The 22520-nt window shown below is 38.8% G+C and overlaps 3 protein-coding genes across 6 annotated transcripts; 2 read left to right on the forward strand and 1 right to left on the reverse strand.

Annotated features, from left to right (window-relative positions):
* Window positions 1-778: 778 nt before the first annotated feature.
* On the forward strand, window positions 779-3463 carry LOC140796128 (probable inactive receptor kinase At1g48480). Its single transcript, XM_073149009.1, has 2 exons — window positions 779-2365; window positions 2590-3463. Exons 1-2 carry the CDS (start codon window positions 1045-1047, stop codon window positions 3162-3164), a joined length of 1896 nt encoding a protein of 631 aa, XP_073005110.1. The 5' UTR covers window positions 779-1044; the 3' UTR covers window positions 3165-3463.
* A 4041-nt stretch (window positions 3464-7504) lies between these two features.
* On the forward strand, window positions 7505-9832 carry LOC140781566 (pectinesterase-like). The gene is made up of 2 exons (XM_073127602.1): window positions 7505-8418; window positions 8909-9832. Exons 1-2 carry the CDS (start codon window positions 7554-7556, stop codon window positions 9598-9600), a joined length of 1557 nt encoding a protein of 518 aa, XP_072983703.1. The 5' UTR covers window positions 7505-7553; the 3' UTR covers window positions 9601-9832.
* A 1917-nt stretch (window positions 9833-11749) lies between these two features.
* On the reverse strand, window positions 11750-22491 carry LOC140780461 (DNA repair protein RAD4). 4 transcript variants are annotated; one of them, XM_073126038.1, is made up of 16 exons: window positions 22377-22491; window positions 22231-22287; window positions 22055-22152; window positions 21468-21776; window positions 21088-21180; window positions 19570-19662; window positions 19369-19470; window positions 17624-17673; window positions 17045-17179; window positions 16714-16931; window positions 16172-16628; window positions 14046-14436; window positions 13761-13955; window positions 13527-13679; window positions 12833-13042; window positions 11750-12260 (listed from the first exon to the last, which is right to left on the reverse strand). In XM_073126038.1, the coding sequence occupies exons 1-16, from the start codon at window positions 22420-22422 to the stop codon at window positions 11871-11873; spliced, it is 2997 nt and encodes a 998-aa protein (XP_072982139.1). In that variant the 5' UTR covers window positions 22423-22491; the 3' UTR covers window positions 11750-11870. The 4 variants fall into 4 exon arrangements, with proteins under 4 accessions (XP_072982139.1, XP_072982138.1, XP_072982140.1 ...); XM_073126037.1 differs by having other exon boundaries at window positions 16172-16631; XM_073126039.1 differs by lacking the exon at window positions 17045-17179 and having other exon boundaries at window positions 16172-16631.
* Between the last annotated feature and the right edge of the window lie 29 nt (window positions 22492-22520).

Consider the following 22520-nt stretch of genomic DNA (forward strand, 5'->3'; position numbering starts at 1 on the left):
CTATGCTCGCGAAAATAAATACATAAACTGCGACACTTATAGAGGCAAATTTGATATAGTCAACCTTTGTTATTAAGTTCATTGAAATTAATTAACTGGGTGCTTAAAAGAGGAATTATTTAAGCAGCTCCAATAGTGGTTTTGATCGAGTCGGCCCATCGTATACATTCGGCACAGCTGTCGAAGCCGGCACACCGCTTGTAGGATCTGTGGGCCCACGCGTTCCACCCCCTCCTCTCGTCAACTAAAAAGTTGGTGACATCTTATCAAAATAAATAAATAAACAGTTGGTGACACGTCTTCCACTTTTATTTAGAATTCTTCTAGTCGTGGGTGCGGTGGTGGGTCCAACTGAATCAATTCAAAAGTCAGACGCCCCTACCGCTTCCAAAGTCCACCACATCAGATGCTCGGCTCTACTACGTCCATCCGACGGCCAGGATATCATGCGAGCTCTTGAACGGTCCTAATCGAGAGTTGTACTTCCAGATATATATTCCGACCCAGTAAAAGGTCGCCACGTGACGGGTTCTGCATGCCAAACGCAGAATGTTTGGTTTAGACACGGTCGGATGCAGTATTAACCCCGTAACTTTGCCTTCACGCTTGTACTGCGTACAGTGGACTGGACAATAGAAAAGGTAGTAACAAATGTCTTGGATTATAGAAAATGATAGGAAAAATAATCACAAAGTTAAGTTTGAGTCGTTTGACTTAACTCAGCTGTAGTTTATAAGTTGGTATTTAATATTTATAGATAGAAAAGGAAACAAATTTCATCCTGCTCGCTGATGAGCAAGTAGCAACCCCCCCCTTTCACGGTGCCTCGTTTTTGACCTTCTCCTTGTAGCATTAGATATCATAAATAATAAATAATTCCATCTTAGCATCACTTCTTTCCATATTTTCCATCTCTTTTTACGCCACCAAAATTATTGAAATCAGACAATTCCCTCTCCTTTCCTTCTCATTTCTTCTCCCAAGACGAACTCGAACGGAGTGTTGCATGGATTAAGGCTCAAAGAAGTATTCCGTAATCAGGCGATGGCGTATGGTCACCGCCCGATGGACTCATCGTTTCTTCCTCTCCTCTTCCTCTTCCTCTCTTCAATCCTCGCCGGAGCACAGGACATAACCTCCGACCGCGCCGCACTTCTCGCCTTCCGAGAGGCCGTGGGCTCATCGCGGATGCCGAGATGGAACATCTCGGCTTCGCCCTGCTCGTGGACGGGCGTCAAATGCTCCGGCGGCCGCGTCACCGAGTTCCGCGTCCCCGGGAATAGCCTCTCCGGCGAGATCCCCTCCGGCACCATCGGAAACCTAACGGCGCTCCGAGTCATCTCTCTTCGCTTCAACTACCTCACCGGCACCCTCCCGTTGGATCTCGCCTCGTGCACGGAGCTCCGCGGCGTTCACCTCGAAAAGAATCGCCTCTCCGGCGAGATCCCGCGGGTGATCTTCGAGCTCAAGCAACTCGTCCGGCTCAATCTTGCCGGGAACCTCCTGTCCGGCGGGATCCCGACGGAGTTGGGATCGCTGGGTCAGCTCAGGACGCTCTACCTGGAGTACAACCAACTCAATGGATCGATCCCTGACATCAATTTCCCGAGTAGTCTAGCTTCCTTTAACGTTTCTTTCAATCCGCTGAACGGCTCGATTCCGGCCGGCCTCCGCCGGTTCCCGAATAGTTCGTTCCTCGGCACGTCGCTCTGTGGCGAACCCCTCTCTCTCTGCCCCCATGAGATCTCTCCGGCTCCGCCGCCGACGAATTCCCCGACAACGAGTAAGAGTAAGATCTCCGCCGGCGGGATCGCGGGGATCGTGATCGGATCCGTGATCGTGTTCTTGATCCTTCTTGCTTTCATCTTCCCCATCTTCCACAGGCGGAGGGAGCGGAGAGACAAGGCCCAATACTCAAAGGCGGTGCCGCAGATGGGGTCGCCGAGCAATGATGTGGTGCCGCCCCCGCTTCCTCAGCAGCGCGTCTCGGCAGCGATGCGACCGGCGCCGCCGGTGGTGACGACGACGATGGGGACTTCGAGCAGTGGTAAGAAGCTGGTGTTCTTTGGAAGCGAGCCTAGGGTTTACGACTTGGAGGCTCTCCTGAGGGCGTCGGCGGAGGTGCTGGGTAAGGGGACGTTTGGGACGGCGTACAAGGCGATGCTGGAGATGGGAGTGGCAGTGGTGGTGAAGCGGCTCAAGGACGTCAATATCCCGGAGAAGGAATTCAAGGAGAGGGCCGCCGCCATCGGGGCTGTCAACCACCCCAATGTGGTACCACTCCAAGCCTACTACTATAGCAGGGATGAGAAGCTTCTTGTCTATGACTTGGTCGATAAGGGAAGCCTCTCCTCCTTACTCCACGGTAAGCTTAATTTCTTTCCTCTCTTAACTCTTCGTTTCATACTATTAAGTTATTTTAAGTTTTTCCCATCCCAATTCTATTTAAAGGTCTATCGATAATTTTTGTATAAAAGACTAAACTATAAAACATAAATCTGACATTTTTTATCGTATAATTCTGAAGAATAAATTTCATATTGAATAGAAATAAAGATAATTATGACACGCTCTTCGTCAATTCTACAGGGAACAGAGGAGTTGGCCGTACCCCACTTGATTGGAACACGAGATACAACATCGCTCTCGCCGCCGCCCGCGGCCTCGAACACATCCACTCCGTCGGTCCCGACTTCTCCCACGGCAACATCAAGTCCTCCAACATCCTCCTCGCCCAATCCTACGTCGCTCGCGTCTCCGACCACGGCCTCGCCTACCTCGCCGGCCCTGCTTCCCAACCCCAACGCACCTACGGCTACCGCGCGCCCGAAGTCGTCGACGTCCGCAAAGTCTCCCAGAAGGCCGATGTCTACAGCTTCGGCGTGCTCCTACTGGAAATCCTCACCGGCAAAGCACCACAACACAGCGTCGTCAACGACGACGCAGTCGATCTGCCGAGGTGGGCCGAGTCAGTCGTAAGCGAGGGGCGGACTCCAGAAGTGTTCGACGCTGGGCTCGAGAGCTTGCAGAATTACCTGCAGGAGATGTCGCGACTGCTGCAGATTGCGATGGAATGCACAACCTCGTTTCCCGACAGCCGTCCGTCAATGGACAAGATTGTGGTACGGATTGAGCAGATTCGCGGGTCGACGACCACAGCGTAACAACCGCTCTGTGCATGACATTTTGACCGAGTACCACGTCATGGATTTGTACTTAATTCTTTGATGGTTAGTCCAAAGGTTGGTTTGTTTGTTATTCTTGGGTTTCTATTCGTTCTGGAAGACTGTTGTTTCAATCCTTGATTCTTCGACATGGTTTTCGGTCTATATACGATGTGTATTTGTAAGTTATTTATGCTGTATTCCTAATCTTCTTCTTTTTCCAACTCTTGAGAGATTTCATTATAGCTAATTCTTTGGGCGATCATGTCAATAATATGAATTGCAGTACTGCTTCTGTTTGATTTTGTCTGGAAACTGGTTGCAAATTTACGTCATTAGCTTCTATTGGAACTTCTAGTATCCAGCTTCTGGGACTGGATGGAGGAGTTATAATAACTATTGGATGGACTCCAATAGTTATTATAACTCCTCTTGTATCAATCACATGAGTTGGGGTCCCATGTCCCAATCATGATGTCGTGCGAGCAAGAATGCCAGATTGCCTTATATCTTTTCCTACATAGACTAGTGGATTTTTTGATCATGCAACGTGCTCATCTGTTAATTAGGCAAAATTAAAGTTGATTATATGCTTTAGGAATTAAACTACCCCTAGGTTTTATTAATGCGTAAATCAGGCCGGTTCTGTTCCAACAATCTTATATTAACGAAACTTTAGTAATATTTTAGCCCAACAACACTAGATTTATATCTCGACAGTTCACAAATTGGACAGTTCAACTTGGAAGTGGTACCTTTCCAGGACTAATTCCCTTGCATAGATATGCTAATAATTCCGGAGGAACTAAGATATCCTAGATGTAATGATCTGGGTTGCATGCACGACATTTTATCTTAATAGAAGGGAAGCTTCCACAGTCGCAATTATAAAATTTCTCCCAATTAAAAAAGAGAAAAGGAACACAAGAAGCATCCGAGTAGTTTCATTATTAGAATGAAGAGAGGAGTAGTTGCATCTAAACCATATTATATATGGTGCATAACCAAGTATAACTTAAATACTTTATTATAAGGCGTATACTCGTTATATACCATTTTTCCAACTGCACTCGGTTTCTTCTATTGGACTCGATCGTTGAGTTGGGAGCCACAAACTTTTTCTTTCTACTACTTACTAAAGCTTAATATGGCTTTAGATGTGGACGGACATGCACTCCACGGCATAGGATAGGCCAAGATGTGACGCTTTGAGATTGTTGCACTCTCGCATAAGAAAAGGAGCAAACGATTTGTTCACCGTTGTGTTAGCTCACACTAAAGTTTAAGAACATCACCAAACTTTCTCGTAGTATTTAGAAACATTTACTATCAAAATTTGTTCTAGATATATATATATATATATATACCACTTTGATGGGAAATAATTTCCTAACTATACTTCCATATAAACCACAAATTCTTATAAACAGACTCCATCTCCACCTATATTTTATCCTAGTAGTTTTAGAACATATCTTGGTCGGCCATGGAAGAAGTATATATTCGAGGACAGTGTTCATAAAGACCTCTCTTTTGGTAGCGTCATCGATCCAAAAGGGTGGGGCGGGACCTTTGCTTTGAGTAGTTTGTATTATGGAAAGTAGTATGAATACTGGAGCTGGGTTAGTACGATTCTGGCTTGTGGTGTTCCTTTTAGATATGGTCTTTGATTGTCGTGGTTAAAAGTTGTAGAAGAAACTGGCGTGGATTAATGTATGCCTAAGTTATTGTTACGTATTAATTTTGGGCCCGAATTGCTCTGTAAATATAATGCATGGCTCTTTTGGGCTTAGAAAGGATGGTAACAATTAGGGTGGGCCGAAAAATTCTGGCCCAACACGAACCATAGCAAATTAAAGTTTGACATCAGCAAAATATGTGCATATATACCCATTATTTATCCGAGTTTAGGAGTGACATAGTTGCCTACAGTCCAATGGAAGAGATAGAATGACCCACCCTTTCCCACAAGTCTTCTACTTGCTTATAATAGCAAGCATCTTAATAAATTAAAATACAATATCAAGTCCTAGGACACAACAAAATACATCGAGAAGATATATATACACTAAGGACCTAATATCAACATACGGTTCCATCGTGATCTGACCGTTATAGGTACACAACTATGTAAATATCTAAAAAGCTAGAGAAGAGTCCAAATATTCAATAGAAAGCTACCATGAAAATAGAAAAATAAGTTAAAATACAAAAACAAGTCAAGAAGCAAAATTAAGAGCCTAACTAACACCTATGACCAGAGGCAGAGTGAGATTATCGTTGACAGCTTGGTGGATGGGTTTGAAGGGGAAGATATCAACGGAGGAGAAAGATGTTGACTATGGTCAGCAGACAATGGTGAGGTGGAAGTGACTGCGAACAACGATGAGGTGGAGATCGGCGATGAGTAGCAAGGGAGGGGGGAGATTAGCAATGAGTTAGGAGGAAGCAATAAAAAACTGCACCAACGATGAATGTTGTAAAGAGTACAATATGAAAATGGAGAAGGTAGAGTGTGGGGCAGACGATGACAAGTGAGGGAGAGGCGGACGAAACTAACAAAGAGAGATGCTTAGGAGGGGGAAGGAAAGAGGAGGATCTTGCTGGTGGCAAGGAAATTAATGACCCTCTAAAGGAAGTGGAGATAACCTACGCTAAACCTCAGCAAAGCTAGGGCCAAGTGAAAATAAAATGAATGAGAGAACTATTGCTTAATTTTACACGCACCTCATCATATCTTTTGTTTTATTGTGCATATTGACTCCCTAAATTATAAAAATATATTATACTCTAGTTGTTAGCAAAAATATCAAATAAGTTATTTTACCCTCAAATTAATTTTTTCCTCTAAAATAAGAATAAAATGATCCTTAATGGGTCAAAATTTAATTACATTATATATACTCACATGTTTTTTTAACAAAAAAAAATATATCAATAACTAAGATAAGAGACATTTCAAAAGTTTTCGAGAATCAATATGTCGTAAAAAATACATATAGGAATTCATATGAAAATAAGCAACATGGTGTCTAGGTGTAAGTATCCCTAAATTTTTATTAAAGTCATCGTTTCTTGCTAGGATCTCATTTGATGCAAGGTAGCATGATGGAGAGTGCAATCATTCACAAGTTTTTTTTTTCTTTTCTATACTTAAAACATTATTCACAAGTTGTTCACAGGTGCATCTTGTCTGTATCCAGTAGACACGTCGGATTGTCCCCCCAAATTGCATTGATTAAAATGCTTCATATTGAAAGAAATCTATGGAGCCGTCAAGAATGCTGTGAATCTAAGACCGTGATATATATATATATATATATATATACACACACGTGAATTAAAAAGATCATGTAAATGATTTGGAAGTAATATATGAATCTGGTCTTCAGGAAGTAGAATAATTAACCATCTAAGACTTATCCACTTGTGCATTAAATGTGCTGTTCATGAACTTTGAAGTCAAATCTACTAGAAGTACGTCATTGTTAAGCCTCAATTATTAGATTTAGCTCCTTATGGATTAAGTTTGTGAAATCCTCATGTGTGGAAACGGGTTATAGCTACGTACAAATGATCACAGGGTTAATTCTTTGGCCATTTACTGTAACAGAGTCTCTTAATTAGTGCTGCTGCGGTTATACTTCTCTCAATAATTGACATCAGAATTCGTTTAGTATTAATTAATGTGGACTAATACACATGCTTAAGCTTTTTTGATTCGACCAAATTTCGATATGCAAATCGAATTTTTCTTCCAGTGCTATTTTGACTTCTAATATGTTGCGATTAGAATTCCCTATTCTTAAGAGTACAAGGGTTTGGATCCTCTCCAACCATGAGAGAAAAAGCCAATAAGAATAAAAAAAAAATACAAACTATGTTCTATTTTTATGTTGACCAAGTACGTGGCAATATGGGACCATGCATGGTTTGCATTTATCTAATTGCATGTTGGAACAAAAGTCCAAGGTATACGAGTCTCCTCGCAATAGACGTACCAATTAATATAGATTGGGTGGGTATACTTGCTTCATGGTCCCCCTAGCCATAGTGTGCAAGAAAAACAAAATAGTTTCAAATGACTCCTTAATTATGAGATCATGACTCCTTATCTTACAAACCCTTGATGCTTTGGCCTTCACCAAAAATCTATGGATAATTCAACGGGACAATCTATTTGCATACAAGTTACAAGTCCACAATATCCAAATTCAAAAACAATCAATTAATATAGGTAGCTATGCATGATAATATTCAAACACCACCAAACCAATGTTAATGATGTAGAACGCGTCATATTTGTAGGTCTCACGGCCTATATAAAGGATCCAATCCTCTCCCACTCCAATCATCCAAAGTTAGTTTTCCAATCGTTGTAAGTTTCATATGGCTAAGCTGTTACAACTTCTCTTTGCCCTATGCCTCCTTGTGACCATTAAGGTTGGAACTAGTGACTCAATACTATCTTGTAGCCAAACTCCTTATCCTCAAGTTTGTAGCTCGATGCTAAGTGGTAGTCCTTTGTTTGTCCAAGCCAAAACCCAAACTGGATTCCGTGACTTGATCCTCCAAGCAACCTTGGACCGAGCCATGCTAAGCCATAAGGTTGCGTTAGCCAAGGATCTTGGCTCGTTTGATGACCGAACTAAGCAGGCATGGCTTGATTGCTTAGAGTTATCTGAAGACACCATTAGCCAACTTAGCCGTTCGATCTCTTCTACGTCTAGTGATGATGCTCAAACGTGGCTAAGTGCTGCGATTGCCAACCAGCAAACTTGTAGGAATGGCTTCCTTGATCTCGATTCTCCTTTCCAATTCCTATCATCACCCTTCCTAGCTAGCAACATAACTGAATCGCTTAGCAACTCATTAGCCGTCAACAAGGCAATGGAAGTGGCTAAGGTTTCCGGCAATAATCGCCGGTTGCTCTCTGATGGCTTCCCGAGGTGGGTCTCGGCCGCGGACCGTAAACTTCTACAGTCATCGTCAGTGAAGGCAAATATAGTGGTGGCGAAAGACGGCTCCGGCGACTACACGACCATCTCAGCCGCCGTGGCGGCGTCGGCGAAGCTGAGGGGCGGCTCCTCGAGATTCGTGATATATGTGAAAGCTGGTGTTTACAATGAGAATGTAGAGATTACGAAATCGATGAAGAATCTCATGATGGTGGGAGATGGAATTGATGCTACTGTTGTTACTGGGAGTAAGAACGTGCAGGATGGCTCAACAACTTTTAGGTCTGCCACCTTTGGTGAGTTCTTTAAACCTATTACCATCTCTTTCGTATATAAATATATGATTTTCTTATCTATGAGAAAAAAAAAGTATATAACAGTCGAGCTCTAAAATATGTTACACACGATAACTAACCTAACGACTTTATACGTCACTCTATTAAAATTCTATAACTTCACTACTTACCTTATTACGTTGTCTTTATCGTTAGAATTTTTATTTAGAAAAGTACAATTTATCCTCCTGTGATTAGGTCGAAATTGAGTCTCTATCTAAACTTTCATTTATGTCACTTAATAATTCCTTGTGATTTTGACCTACTCAATAGACATTATCTTTAATATAAAAGAAAAACAAAATGCTCATTTTGATGTATAACAACTAGTTGGTAAAAATGAATTATTTGTAAAAATTTGTCTTACACTTCTTTCATTTAAAAAAAAGAAAAGAAAATTCTTCTCTTTTTTTCTTTCTTCATGATTTTGATCTCTTTCTCTTGGTTTTAGCTATCGTCGGCGACGGCTTCATCGCCCGGGGCATGACCTTCCAGAACACGGCCGGGCCGCAGAAGCACCAGGCGGTGGCGCTCCGGTCCGGCTCCGACCTCTCAGTCTTCTACCAGTGCAGCTTCAAGGGCTACCAAGACACCCTCTATGTCTACTCCCAGCGCCAGTTCTACCGCAACTGCGACGTCTACGGCACCATCGACTTCATCTTCGGCGACGCCGCCGTGGTTCTCCAGAGCTGCAATATCTACGTAAGAAAGCCTCTAAGCAACCAGAAGAACACCGTGACGGCGCAAGGCCGCACGGACCCTAACGAGAACACCGGCATCTCGATCCACAACTCGGTGATCACGGCTGCGTCGGACCTCAGGCCGTCGCAGGGCTCGGTTAAGAGCTACCTCGGCCGGCCGTGGCAGAAGTACTCGAGGACGGTGGTGATGAAGACGTCGATCGATAGCGTGATCGATCCGGCCGGGTGGCTCGAATGGAGTGGAAGCTTTGCTTTGAGCACCTTGTACTACGGAGAGTACATGAACACCGGCCCGGGGGCCGGCACAAGCCGGAGAGTGACGTGGCCAGGATACCGTGTTATAACGAGCGCATCGGAGGCCGGTAGGTTCACCGTGGGGAGCTTCTTGGGAGGGAATTCATGGATTCCGTCTACGGGAGTTCCTTTCACTTCTGGACTTTGAGATGATTTTATTATCTTAATTAGTGAACTAAAGGTGTAACAGTAATTATCTATTTGTCTGGTAAGTATTCTTACAAGTCAAAGGTGCGAATAGGTTGATTAGTAATTACAGATATATGTTCATTGTGTATAGGGTTCAAAGTGAAAGTACTTAAGTGTTTATTTGTCATGAAATTAGAGTTGTATATGAATACTATTCTCTTATTAAAGTCAATGTTATGGCTCTTCTCTTACAGCATGGGCATCAGTCAAAATAATTGATGGATTAATTAGATGTAATGCTACGTCCTGCACCCACTTGGCTGGTAAACATCTCGTAAAAGACCCACCAACCTCATAGACGTATTGCTATTACTAGGGTGTTGCTAATAGCACGCATGGAAATTAAGATACTCGAGAAGATATAACTCTCCAGTTGTTAACAAGTTGCAATCAACTGACGAATAGTTCAAAATTTCCAATCAATGCATCAAACTGGGACCTTTCTGCTCAAATATTATATATATATATATATGTTATAAAGTCTAATTCCCGAGTGAACTATTGATCTTGATTTTTTTCTCATCTTTTTGCTCACGTCTAGTACTGCAGTCTGCAGACATTAACTCATCAAGTAGTACAGATGGATGTGTGTTAGATGGAGGTAGCTAAGCTAAGAAAGTATATCTACATAAAATATAAATGACGTACGGTATAAATTGAAGATAAGAAACCCGATACGCATTTTCTATTTCATTTGTTGGATGAGCAGTACTTATGCAGTGCTCATCATGAAAACTTCAATTAATAGAGTGGCTTGCTCCTTATATTTTTCATATTTAAGTATGATAAGTGACACCCGATATTTATATATATTACATTCGGACAACTTTAATTAAGGTTATATATGTTTGACTGGTATAAATATTATAGATTCTTACAGAATACTATTCGTTACAGGAGCAATGCATTTAAGGAGTCCAATATAATTATTATCGTGGCAAGAATAATCAGCAAAGTTCAGCCACATTCATAAAATAGTACGTGGCACTTCTATAGAAGTCATAGGCTAGATTTGACCAATTAATGGATTCGTAAATTAAGAAGAAAAAATCGAGGTAGATAGACGTCGATCACTTTCGTTGATAAGGACGCATGCGGACTTGACACCAGCAACAAGTAGACGGAAGAACTGAAGTGCCTCCGCCTCTCCTTTCTTTCTACAGATAAGAGCTGGATGGATATGGATTGACAAAGAGTTCATATAATTAGGGACAAAGATGTGTAGGGTTATTAGTTTAGAGAGAGACAGAGAGAGAGAGAGAGAGGACACCCAACCGATGGATAGATGGGCCGTAACAAATAAGTACACATTAAAGATGTAGATGGATGCGTGATCTGACCTCTTTCTTATGCCTATCCATGTCTCCAGGATAAGAGAGATGGTGGTTAGGTTGCTCCCTTTAGATTCTTAGAGTTGTTGACAAAAATATATCTATATTTTATTTATTAATTAAAATAAATCACTCTTAAATATAAATATTAAAATAGAAAATAGTAGTCCCAAGTAAAATATTAATAAAATAAATATTTTATTAAGCAAAATGTTAAGTTTAGCAACGTTTTTATTAAAACACTTTAGATAATATTTTATCTCTTAGTTTAGAACAGTTCAGCATTTTAATTTAGTATACAGTAAAATAAATCTCATTTAATATTTAAGTTTAAGTGTTATATATTTTAATAAATAAAATTTAAAATATAACTAGTTTGGTCAAAATCTCTAGATCTTTAAAGGCATAGCTGGCGACTACTCTATAGCCAATCCCCTGGATAGACCTGAGTCCATTTAGACATCCCATTTGAGCGGGATGTTCAAATAAAATGTCTGTTACTCAGAAGTTTCAATTTAAATAATATATAAAAGTTTTAGCTTTTTCCCGTGTACGGGCTGCTGACATCCTATGAAAGAAAGCTTTACATGCAATCGTACATGCCCATCAGACTAACTTCTAAGCGTACCCTCCTGGAAGTTACATATCTGGGAAATCTGTATTTAGATCAGTACCCAAATCAAATAATTTGGCAAGTCTTGGTTGCTGCGGCAAACAATCATGTAGAGTATGATTTAGTTGAGCCCATCCTGGGGCTACCTAAAATGAGAATGTGAATTTGCAGGAAGAGAGGCAAAATTATAATCGCATTAATAACGTTATGGTAGAACAGTAAATACATCTAAATTTACAACATTTTCTCTACCAGAACAGTAAATACATTTAAGTTAATTAACAACTACAACTCCTCTACCTGAATAGAAAATCCACATGGGCAACGCTTAGTTCGCACTAAGATCTCTTCATCAAAGCTTTCATTCTCCACGGGAAATACATGCTCGTGTTCATGAGATGTCAAAACATACTTTGCCTTCGGTGCAAGTCGTTCATGTGCTCCTCTTGGAAGAACTTCCCTTTCAGAATGAATCTTACTGGAATGAAGTTGAGGACTATTCTTTTGGTCGTCAGGGGATTTATGCGGATCACATATAGATGAACTCACATAAGAATTCTTCAACCGTTGTCTTGTTATGATGGAGGAAAGCAGCTGAAACCACCTAGAGAGAGCTTGGGCTTCATTTCGCTTTCTCTCTTCACATTCTCTTCTCTCTTCTACTTCTACATAAGCCTAGTGAAAAGAAAGAAAGAGATTTGCTTAAACAATAAGAAAACCCCATCATGTTATGGTTAGATTTAATCTCAATGTATGAGTGTTTGGATGCAATGTGAACATCAAACAAGTATTGGTTAATTAGAAAGACTGTTGTGAACAGAACTATCATGCAATTAATGAATTTGTATGCCCAATCTTGTAGTATACAAAAAGAAGAACTACTCATGCAATAAAATTAGAAAGACTGTTATGAACAGAACTGCACATTCCTCTCTGTAGCTAGGTTTTTTCCAATTATTTGGTCAGTTGGAGAAAGAAATATAAGGCGGACCAGCTGGAGAAAGTAAAATCTATCTAAAGAAATGTGCTTCCCAATTTTCTTTTCGGCGCAATTGAGAAAGAATTCACTTTTTCTTGCTACCTAGAAATTATTTCCCCATATTCCATTACTAGATAATTTCATGCAGTTCCAAACAACTGGAAAATATTTTCTTGGATTTTCTTGACATCCATAGATCCTATGAATCATACTTTTCGTAAGCAAGGCAAATGCAAACATATAAAATTTCATCCTGCTCAAATTTTACCTCCAAAATAGCATCTTTGAACTCTGCACAGACCACAATTCCCTCAAATATTGGGAAAGAACGTCCATTCCGAAATTCAAATCCAACCATAGCAGGTGCATAATCGATTTCGAGCCTCTTTGCTACTGGAACCAATCTTGGTAGCCTCAAGTGTACTGCACCGGGGGGGACACACCTCTCAGACCATACTTCAACTTGACCACGCTCATTCTAGATAAATATTGACGTAATAACCAGTTAGTATTAAATTAATAACTGCTGAAACATTCCCAACTAGTACGGTAGGGAAATGAAAAATAGTGAAGATACTATAGCCCCTCCATATTTGAAGTTAGGTCTTCAACTGATTTAATATCTATGTACGTACATATAGATAGGCATGGCACTCTACAAAAAAAACAAAGCAACACAGTGAAAATCAAAACATAAGAAAAAGATGAAAGAGATAAAATTTAATAATGAGGAATTATGTTATTTCACAGAACTTCAAAAGGCTTATCGACAATATTAGCAGTGAAAATAAAAATCAATATAAATGAAGATTTTGCAAAAATCCACATATTGAATCTATAAAGATGTTGGATGCATAAGACACAAGATTTTCATGACATGGAATAAGAAAACCTTCACTGAGCACAAGTATTGAAGAACTTCAGAAGGTTGGTTGTGAAAAAGAACACTACCAGAATTATACCTTAGGTACAATGCCATTTGCAGCATGAGGAAGTTGGAGTGGTTCCAATTGCCACTTCCCATAAAGTTCTACAGTTGGTTCACCTTCATCTTCTTCAGGAACACTAGGTTCATATGACTGAAATCTGACAATCTGTTTTGAACTTTTTATTATCTGAAGAGAGACAAATAGAAGATTATCTAACAGAAACATAATAAAGGAGAAAAGAAATAATTATTTTTCAGTTGCTGAGACCTTTGCAGGAATTTCATTTGGTCTAACTTGCAATCCCTCTCGTAACCATTTTTGTCTTGTTTGTAGTGTCTGAACGCAAGATCGAGGATAAACAGGATGACCTGAACAATAACCAAGTACAGGACCCTTTGGATGAAAAATTTGATTCTTGGTAAGCCATCTTTCGATAGCATAGAGGTGGTGGTTTTTATAAGCCTGCATCGGTCAAAAGCCAAAACTAATGTTACAACAAGCAATCTTGAACAAAATAAAATAATTACAACTCAACAACTTCAACATGCATACCAGTTGATTGGTAGGAAGTGGCTCAGTTAAAGCCCTGGTTTCAAGTTCCATGTCTTCTATACATGAGATTTCAGGGATTTGAGCTGGAGGTTTGAGACCCCTCGATTTGGTAATCAGCTTAGATGCATCTCCGCCACAGACATCATCCAAGTTGATGCTTGTTGCACATTCTTGAGTTGTACTAGTAGGGTTTCCATAATTCATTTCTGAAGGACAGGGTACTTCAGGTTCCTTACCTTTTAGCTTAGATGAGGTCTCTTCTTGAAATGTTTCTAACTGAACCATAACCCCAGTTGCACTTGATTCCAACTCCTTCAATGGTGCCAACACCTTATCCCACCATTCGGAATTTATCCGCCTTGAGGCAATTTTATACCACTGCATGCAATACCTATGAATTTTTTGAGTAAAATTTCAGTGATGATGCATTAACAGGTATTTCTAAATTCTAACACAATAATATCTTTTGCCCTGCAAAAAATAGTGCTCGGCAGTAGAGAGTTGGGTAGACATTATGAACTTCCAAAATTATTAATTCTAATGAAACTATTTAAAAGATTATATGGACATTCATTATTAAAATTGGTGATTACCACTGTAAAAATAGGACATCTGAAAATTTGATTGAGCACTATCTAATAGTATATTTTCATACCATTAGCTCCCCAATTCCCAGATTAACCCAATAAATATAACCACCCTAAGTAAGAAGTGTTCAATCAATGAAGCTCAGCTTTGGGAACATTATTTCACCTTTAAATACAATCACCAATAGGTTATTTGTTCAAGCAGGGCAGCATTTTAAGAAACCCAACAAGTTGCAAATTCTCAAAATTCTGGGTTTCTCAACCCCCCTCCACAATTAATGCAACTCTATATATATTAAAAAATAACTATTTCTCTTTTTATCAATGTTGACATTTCCATATTTTCATTTTCCCATCTTTCAACACTACCCAAATCATCCAATGTATCACATTTTCTAGTTTGCATCTAGCGCATCTCAAGTTCACAACTTTGTGCAGTCTACAATTAAGTTCATTCATCAACCGAAGAAAAATATTCATCTAATTCATAAATCAATTAAAGTAAGTATCTCCATTGTATCCAAGTCACTGGTTTGTTTCTAAATCACCAATAATGAAACAAGGAGACCAGAAAAATTGAAGGCACCATACAGTAACAATAAATTTTGATTGAAGGCGTATGATCTTCAAGCAAAAGAATGACAAACAAAACTAATGGAGTGACAAAAAAGGATCAAACTTGTATATTGTGAATGCTCATAGCCTCATACATACATACATGATATATGATATATATGTGCATATATGTACATGCACCACAGAATCACATATAGATACTCCATTCACCCTGACACACCACCAGTCCCACATGATTACCAATCACCGCACTATATCACCATGTCAGTGGCTCACCTCAATTCATTCCTCAGCCTACACGGAAAAGAAAAACCCAGAAAAACAACTCCCACCATCAGTCTTGGCAGTATAAAAGACTCCATACCTATCAGAAGAGAGGTTAGTCTGCTGATTATTTGCCAACCTATATTCCAACTTTCACTTCACCGGAAAGACCCTCTAGGTCATTGAATTTTTCATCAACCAAGGGCAGGCACCAGTAAACCAACAAACATTTAGGCGCAACCAATATCTAGACAGGAAAGCCTTTTTCATGTCTTCCCACCAGTAGATGCTATCTCTGTCAGGCCATTACTAACTAAATCCAATATATATAACTATTACAAACTTTCTTATTGGATCAGGATTCAAGTTGGGTTATTACTGTTCTACCATCTATTTATGCCTTGTAGATAAAGTAAGCATGCTAGGCCCAAATATAGACTATTTACATCCCTGATTATACCATGTTATATGTCTTATTCTCGCTGGATTAATCAGTCACTCCTGTGGCAGACTATCTGCACAGATAGTCATTTCTTGTGAAATTACTGAAAGGATTTATATTTTTGCTTTCAACTATTATGTACCAAAATTTCTGACACAAATGCAAGATGAACTTAACATACAAAATTTGCTCCATGGTGAAGGCTAAACTATATAAAACAGATACAAATATTACCATAAATTGTTAAGAAAGCAAACCTGCGTGTCACATCTTTAGCACCATTTCCAGCAAAAGCAATAACATATTTCAAAGGCCTTCTGCAGACAGCAGCAGCAGCTTCCACCTTTTCCTCACCATCAATAATCGCATTTGCAGCATCAACATGCACCCATCTTCCAGTTAATGCCTCCCCACTACAATAGACTTCTGCCCAATATAAAGGAGGTCCTGTTCTTCTAGACCAAATTGCATTTGAGCTACAGAATTTTGACGGTTCTCCAGCTTTACTTTTCCTAGATTTCTTTATAGGCAGAGCGAGAGACGGTGAGCTACCAGTTAACTCATTGATCTGTAAGTCTACCTTATTATCCTGATTCCCCGATGCGGTGGCTGAAAGAGCCATCCCCAATTGCAACTCAAACTCTAGGTCCCCTTTTCTTTTTGGTCCAGCACACTTGGTCTCAGAAGAAGGTGAGTTGTCAATGCATGCTTTGCCTGCTGATGTGTAACTGGTTCCATCATCTAAACTATTACCTGATAAACCTTTATAGCAAATTATTCTTGCAGGTTAAAATGTTACCTTTCTTGTCACATTTATATCCTTCCAATGCCCCATGGGTTGTATTATCTTTTGGACCATCCATTGAATTAACAGGAGATGAATAAATCTGGTTGGTGCTTTCGACAGTAGTTGTAGGAGAAAATATCCTTGTGTCCAGCCTAGGAACATCCTGGTTCAAGATTCCAGGTATATCAGCATCTGGCTTGAGGGACACCACGTCAAGGACAGAAACAAACCTAGAAAGGAAGATATGAGTATCTGGGCCTAGAAAATTTCTCATATCAAAAAGTTGCATATAAGTATATGCAAAGACCCAAATTTACCAATCCTATTCTTAAAAGAGATCTACCCACTGCCAGAACTTTGGAAATGCTTGAGGATTAAACAATGCTGACAGATCTGAAAATTGTGAAGCAAATCGCCAAAAGGAATGAGATTTTGTTCGTAATTATTTGGGCAAATAGCTTCTTTTGGATCAATTTCCCTAACAAAAGAAGTAACAACCATTACCTTTTGCCTTCTATATGAATAATGCTACTGATATTCTGGTAAGAACATCTGAAACTTGATTAATAAAATAATAGACCTATATATGAAAATTGGCACAGAAATCCTAATGTCAGAGAATGGCATTGAGAAAATGCTACCCTAAATGCCTTCTTTGGGGGAAGATCTTAAATTCATTCATGGGACAAGGTATGATATCTCAAATTTGCATGTCAAATTTCTAATTTCAGCAAAACCTACTGTCTTCCTCCTAATATTCACTAGAAACTAGAAAACTCAAGCAGTCAAAGAGGACCCTTAAATGGAGTAACATGCCAATCACCAAATGACCAGAATAAAAGGAACGAAACCCTGACACCAAAAAGAGCGATGTAGAACATATAAAAGATTTCTCGTACTCACTTAGAATGACCTGGCATACCTAGTTGTTAGGTTGAGAGCTCTAAACAGTGCCACTGACAGTGCAGCAACCTGTTCCAAATTATTTGACATAAGATATATGTAGAATGTTAACTATTTAAGACAACCATCATAAAGAATCAAACAAAGAAAAAACTGTAGCAAATACATGTCAAAATATAACATATAGTGAGCTATTTTGAAATTGAAAAGATTTTATATTCCATCCTGATATCTGACATATTCAATCTGAAATATAGTAGTTCAAACTTCAAAGTTTCCAGGCAGGAGGAAATATCTTAAACTATAGTTGTAAATAGAAAATATCTCAAACTATAGTTGTAAATAGAATATGTATGAAGACTTATCACCCCCACTTGTGTGGTCAATATATAGAAAAGATCTAAGAGATCTTTCTCTAATTCAAGACAGATCATATCATCATATACATAGTTACATACAACTCATCAAAAAAGAATAGTGGCAGAATAAGCGTGATACTGTGTAACTCCGTGGATAAATCAAAGAGTCAATCCTAGATAGGCCGAGAAAATGTCATCTGAGAGAAAAAGTGGTCAATTCTGAATGTCAAAACAAGACTGTTAGCCTTCTCTACAGAGTTTATTGTTTTGTGCTAGAGGCTCAAGCCACACGAGAGCAGAAAAAATCAATTAAATTCATCATATGACGCTAAACATAGATGTTCATTTCGTATATTTAAAAATATATCATTATATATTTCTGTTCCTTGGAGGCAAGGAATCTTCAAGGTTGCAAAATGAATCAGTAAAACACCACAAATATAAGGCCCATATTGGGCATAAAGCAATAACATTTGTGTCACTGAGAATAAAGTCATAAACCCACAAAAAGTAATACTTATTATGTGCAAAAGAGGATTCGTCAACTCTGGTAAGCTTCCTTCACTATGCTTCTTTGTTAAATTTCTTGGAGCCTTTTCCTATCTTGCCGTCTAGCTTGACTTAGAGACTCGATAAGTCCTCAATGAATACTATATTAACTAGGCTCTATTTCCTTCATGTCCACAGTTAAAACTCTAATAGGCACGTGCTGGCCACAAATACACATTAAATCAATCTCATCTTATATTTTTTTGAGACAATGTGAAATACCATGGTCATATTATTATTATAATTTCCACTTTGGAGTAACAATCGTGTGCCATCAATAAATTCTAAATTTGTTCCAACATCTCAAAGCTTTTATATTAGTTCATTGAAACCAGCACCATGTGTAGGATGATGGTTCTTTTATGATCTATATCAACCTATCACCTGCTTCTTGCACTATTCTCATGCCATTCCTGTTTCTAACTTGTCCTCTAGCCTTGTTCCAGATAGTAGTAATCTTAAAATTACATTTAAAAATTCATTGTTTAAAAGACTCACATTAGCTATCTAAACTACTGCCAAAGATTTAAACACTCCTATACATGAATATTTTTTATAAGTCTGCATCATTCATATTCCCTATCATTAACTATCCAACTCCTAGCCGATTCTCAAGAATAATTTTAGCCGAAATAAAGACCAAGCTCTTCATAGAAGTGCTTCATAAGGACTATCTAAATTACTGCTAGTAGTGCATGATGTAAAGCACAGCAACTGTCACAATTAAGTATCAACAAAAAACTAGATTAGTCTTGCTATTCTCATGTAATTTAAACATGCATGCAGCTATCCAGAGAAACAAAAGATATCCTTCAGAGCCAAGAAAGTGCATAAACTAGCAGACAAAGTAAGACACCTCTTCAGCAGTTCCCTCATGATTTTGAAGAGCAAAGGCAAGATTTGATTCAAATGATCCCTTATCAATGCATTGTGTCGTTAGATGGAAATTGCTCTGGAACTGCAGGAACAAGTAACACGATTAAAAGGTCAAACTAAATTTGACCACAGCAAGAGGATTTAATGGGTAAAGGAGGGTTAGCAAATGCTATAACAGTACCCAATTCACAAGGGACTCTAGTTTATTAGCTGTCAGTTTTGGAACTTCTGCAATCTTCAGTAAATTAGATGGTAAAAGTGAAAGTATGGAAGCCTGCAACAAAAACAAGCTTTCAGAAGTTCCATAAAGTCATTCTTCCATGGCAAATAAATAAGACAGGGGTTACCAAGCATAAACTATTTCACAGTTCAAGAATATATTGTTAATTAGCTTTTTGGAATAGCAATCATTCTCAGTAGATATTCGCATACCAACTGAGAAATAACAAACCAAAAAACTGAATGAATCTCCAAAAAGATTAGGTATGCCAACAGTATACAGTTCCTGTATTTTGACCAAAGAAGAGCCACAATAGAAGGGCAATGAAGGATCATTTCCAGCAAAACCAGCAACATGCTTTATTTTGAAATGGCAGCTTTAGCTTATTCAATATTAGACAGTCTATGAAGCTTCTCACATAGTACTTCCCAGTTCACATAGTAATTCTAAACTATTTTAAGCAGTCCAAATCAGAATAAAGCAATCAAAAGTTGCAATATGAGACTGGGCACAAGTACAACTGAGGACAATGACAAATCATTTTCTCTAAATCAATCAAAGGGCAATACAAGGAATTATCATAGAAAAGCTTTTAGTCTTGATCTTAAACTGGTCCAGAGATCTCATTTTTACTTAACAGGAAATGTGATCCCTTATAAGAATAGAAAATAAAAAATATATACTCCCACTTTTTTTTTCTTAAAATTTATTTTTTTAAAATAAAAAAATTTGTATATAACACTCTATCTTTTAACGAAATTATAGTTTACACCATACATTTTTACTATTTATAAATCGAGTCATATAATTTAACAAATATATGTAGAAAACACTCTGATGTTAGATCTGTTAATTAAACTTAACTAACTTTTGTGTTAAGTTGACTATACTAAAAAAATTATGAAAATACCTTCAATAAAGTCATACTAAAAAAAATTTAGTTATTTTAAAAATAAAGGTATTTTAGTCATTTTAGAAATAAAATATCTTTATTTAATAAAATATTCTCACAGTATTAGTTCAAATCTAATCCAAAGTGTTTTCTGCACATATTGGCTAAATCATATGACTCGATTTGCAAATAATAAAAATATAGAGTATAAACTACAATATCATTAAAAATCAAAGTGTTATATACAAATTTCTCTTCAAAATAATACTCAAGGTTCCTTCATGAGTGTGTTATGCTGTTTTTAATGAATTCATAATTTTGACAGAAATCTTCACATATGAAATAAAAGTAGCTTGAGATAATATTGGCACATGGTAAGCTACAAGATGTCCGAAAGTTCTCCATCCATGCTAGTCTTTAATTTGCTCACACTATGATTCCCTAAAACTTGTAAAAGAAAATGACAATAAACAACAACCTCGAGGTAGATTAAAAGCTGTCTGCTACACTATTACCTTTTTCCTAAGGAGAATTATAAAAGATATCTGCAATTGTTTTGACCTCACCAGAGATCATTAATGATGCACCTGAATCAAAGGGTCGTTGCAGACCTTGTCAACCATCCTACCCCGTGCTAGTAGACATAGTAGATGAACTTTGTGGACCAGCTCTGCTAATTCCTGAGGAAATAAACAAGAGTTAATCCAAAATAAGAGTAACTGTTTAGTAAAGCACAGATGCCGTCAACATTCTTAACCAAAGATTTCAATGTCCTTGCAATATGGCAGTCAATTGGCTGTTGATACGGCATATGCTGCCGAACACATATCAGCATTCAGCACAATTCGCGCACCCACCACGTGGAGCACTTTCAATGTGTTGACATGGATCAGTACAATCAATAGACACACACAGATCAACCGAGGTACGTTCTTAACTATCATATGTTGATACTTCTGTAACTTACCTTTTCCTCAGCAGAAGCCCTTCGAGAAGTCTTCCTTTCAGCAGATGGTGAATCAGTAAATTCAACAGTTACTTCCTTTCCAAGATCATGGGAATGAACTTCTCTGCATTCTAAACTAGAAATTGTACCCTCTTCCCAATCCATCTCACTTGCGTCAAAATGACCGCTAGCCCCACCATCTTCTTCCTTTAATGTTTCTTCTCTTGCACTCCCACTGCTACATCCTTTCACGCCAGCATCATGACTAAGCTCCGCATTAACTTTCCCCTTGCATTTGATTCTCGGTGGCTCCTCTAAGTTCCGCAATAACTGTCAGAGAAAATATGCAAATATGCATATCAGAATTCATCAATATCTAATCTTACCACAATGAGGACTCGTTCTTTTACCCTCCTAATCAAAGTAATCATTCTCGCACTAAAATGATTTTGGCTCTTGGGTTTTGCACGAACGAGGCATTTACCAACAAGGGGTGCTTCTAGCTCGGTCCAGACTTCAAGATGACTACACAGCCCATCAAAGTTCTATCTTTTATCTCTGATGAGTAAAAAGACACATGGGAAAAGAAAAGGAAAGAAAAAACTAACCTTGTATTTTGACTTCTTGATCAATGGCTTACTTTCACGCCGCTGTTTCGCACCCGATTTTTTCCGAGAGGTATCCTGTTCTTCAGGCATTGATGTCGCTGGAAAGAGAACGAGAAAAAGAAAATAACAACAGTAAGCACAAACCCTAAAAGGAAAAGCAGGAAACCATTGCGAACCTTTCCCGCGGCTTGACCGCACGGCATGATCGTCCAGGTGTTCCGAATCATGTGGACCTTTCGAGAAAAAAGAGCGAGATAGAGGAATTAACAACAGCTAAAGGGTGGTGAGGTCAACGAGTTGGGTAAGGGATGAGACGACGCACCGGATTGGCCTTCGACCAGACGATTGGATCGGCTTCTCGTTCGCATGAAGGTTATCGTCTTCTTTACGGGAAGAAGAAGAAGAAGAAGAAGAAGAAGAGGGCGAAGGTATTCAAGAGGGGCAAAGGATCTTGGCGGTTCGCGCT

The sequence above is a fragment of the Typha latifolia genome, chromosome 1, assembly GCF_019914945.1.
Source record: "Typha latifolia isolate L0001 chromosome 1, TyphaL0001v2, whole genome shotgun sequence".
Lineage (NCBI taxonomy): Eukaryota > Viridiplantae > Streptophyta > Magnoliopsida > Poales > Typhaceae > Typha > Typha latifolia.

Bases quoted from the DNA above. Each gene is read 5' to 3' on its own strand.
- LOC140781566 (XM_073127602.1), top strand. From the start codon at position 7,554: ATGGCTAAGCTGTTACAACTTCTCTTTGCCCTATGCCTCCTTGTGACC. The intron at 8,419-8,908 runs GTGAGTTCTTTA...TCTTGGTTTTAG, and splicing joins TTTTAGGTCTGCCACCTTTG to CTATCGTCGGCGACGGCTTC.
- LOC140780461 (XM_073126037.1), bottom strand. From the start codon at position 22,422: ATGCGAACGAGAAGCCGATCCAATCGTCTGGTCGAAGGCCAATCCG. The intron at 13,956-14,045 runs GTATGCATGTTG...TGACCGATGCAG, and splicing joins CACTTCCTACCAATCAACTG to GCTTATAAAAACCACCACCT. The intron at 13,680-13,760 runs GTCTCAGCAACT...GTCTCTCTTCAG, and splicing joins CAAATGAAATTCCTGCAAAG to ATAATAAAAAGTTCAAAACA.
- LOC140796128 (XM_073149009.1), top strand. From the start codon at position 1,045: ATGGCGTATGGTCACCGCCCGATGGACTCATCGTTTCTTCCTCTCCTC. The intron at 2,366-2,589 runs GTAAGCTTAATT...TCAATTCTACAG, and splicing joins CCTCTCCTCCTTACTCCACG to GGAACAGAGGAGTTGGCCGT.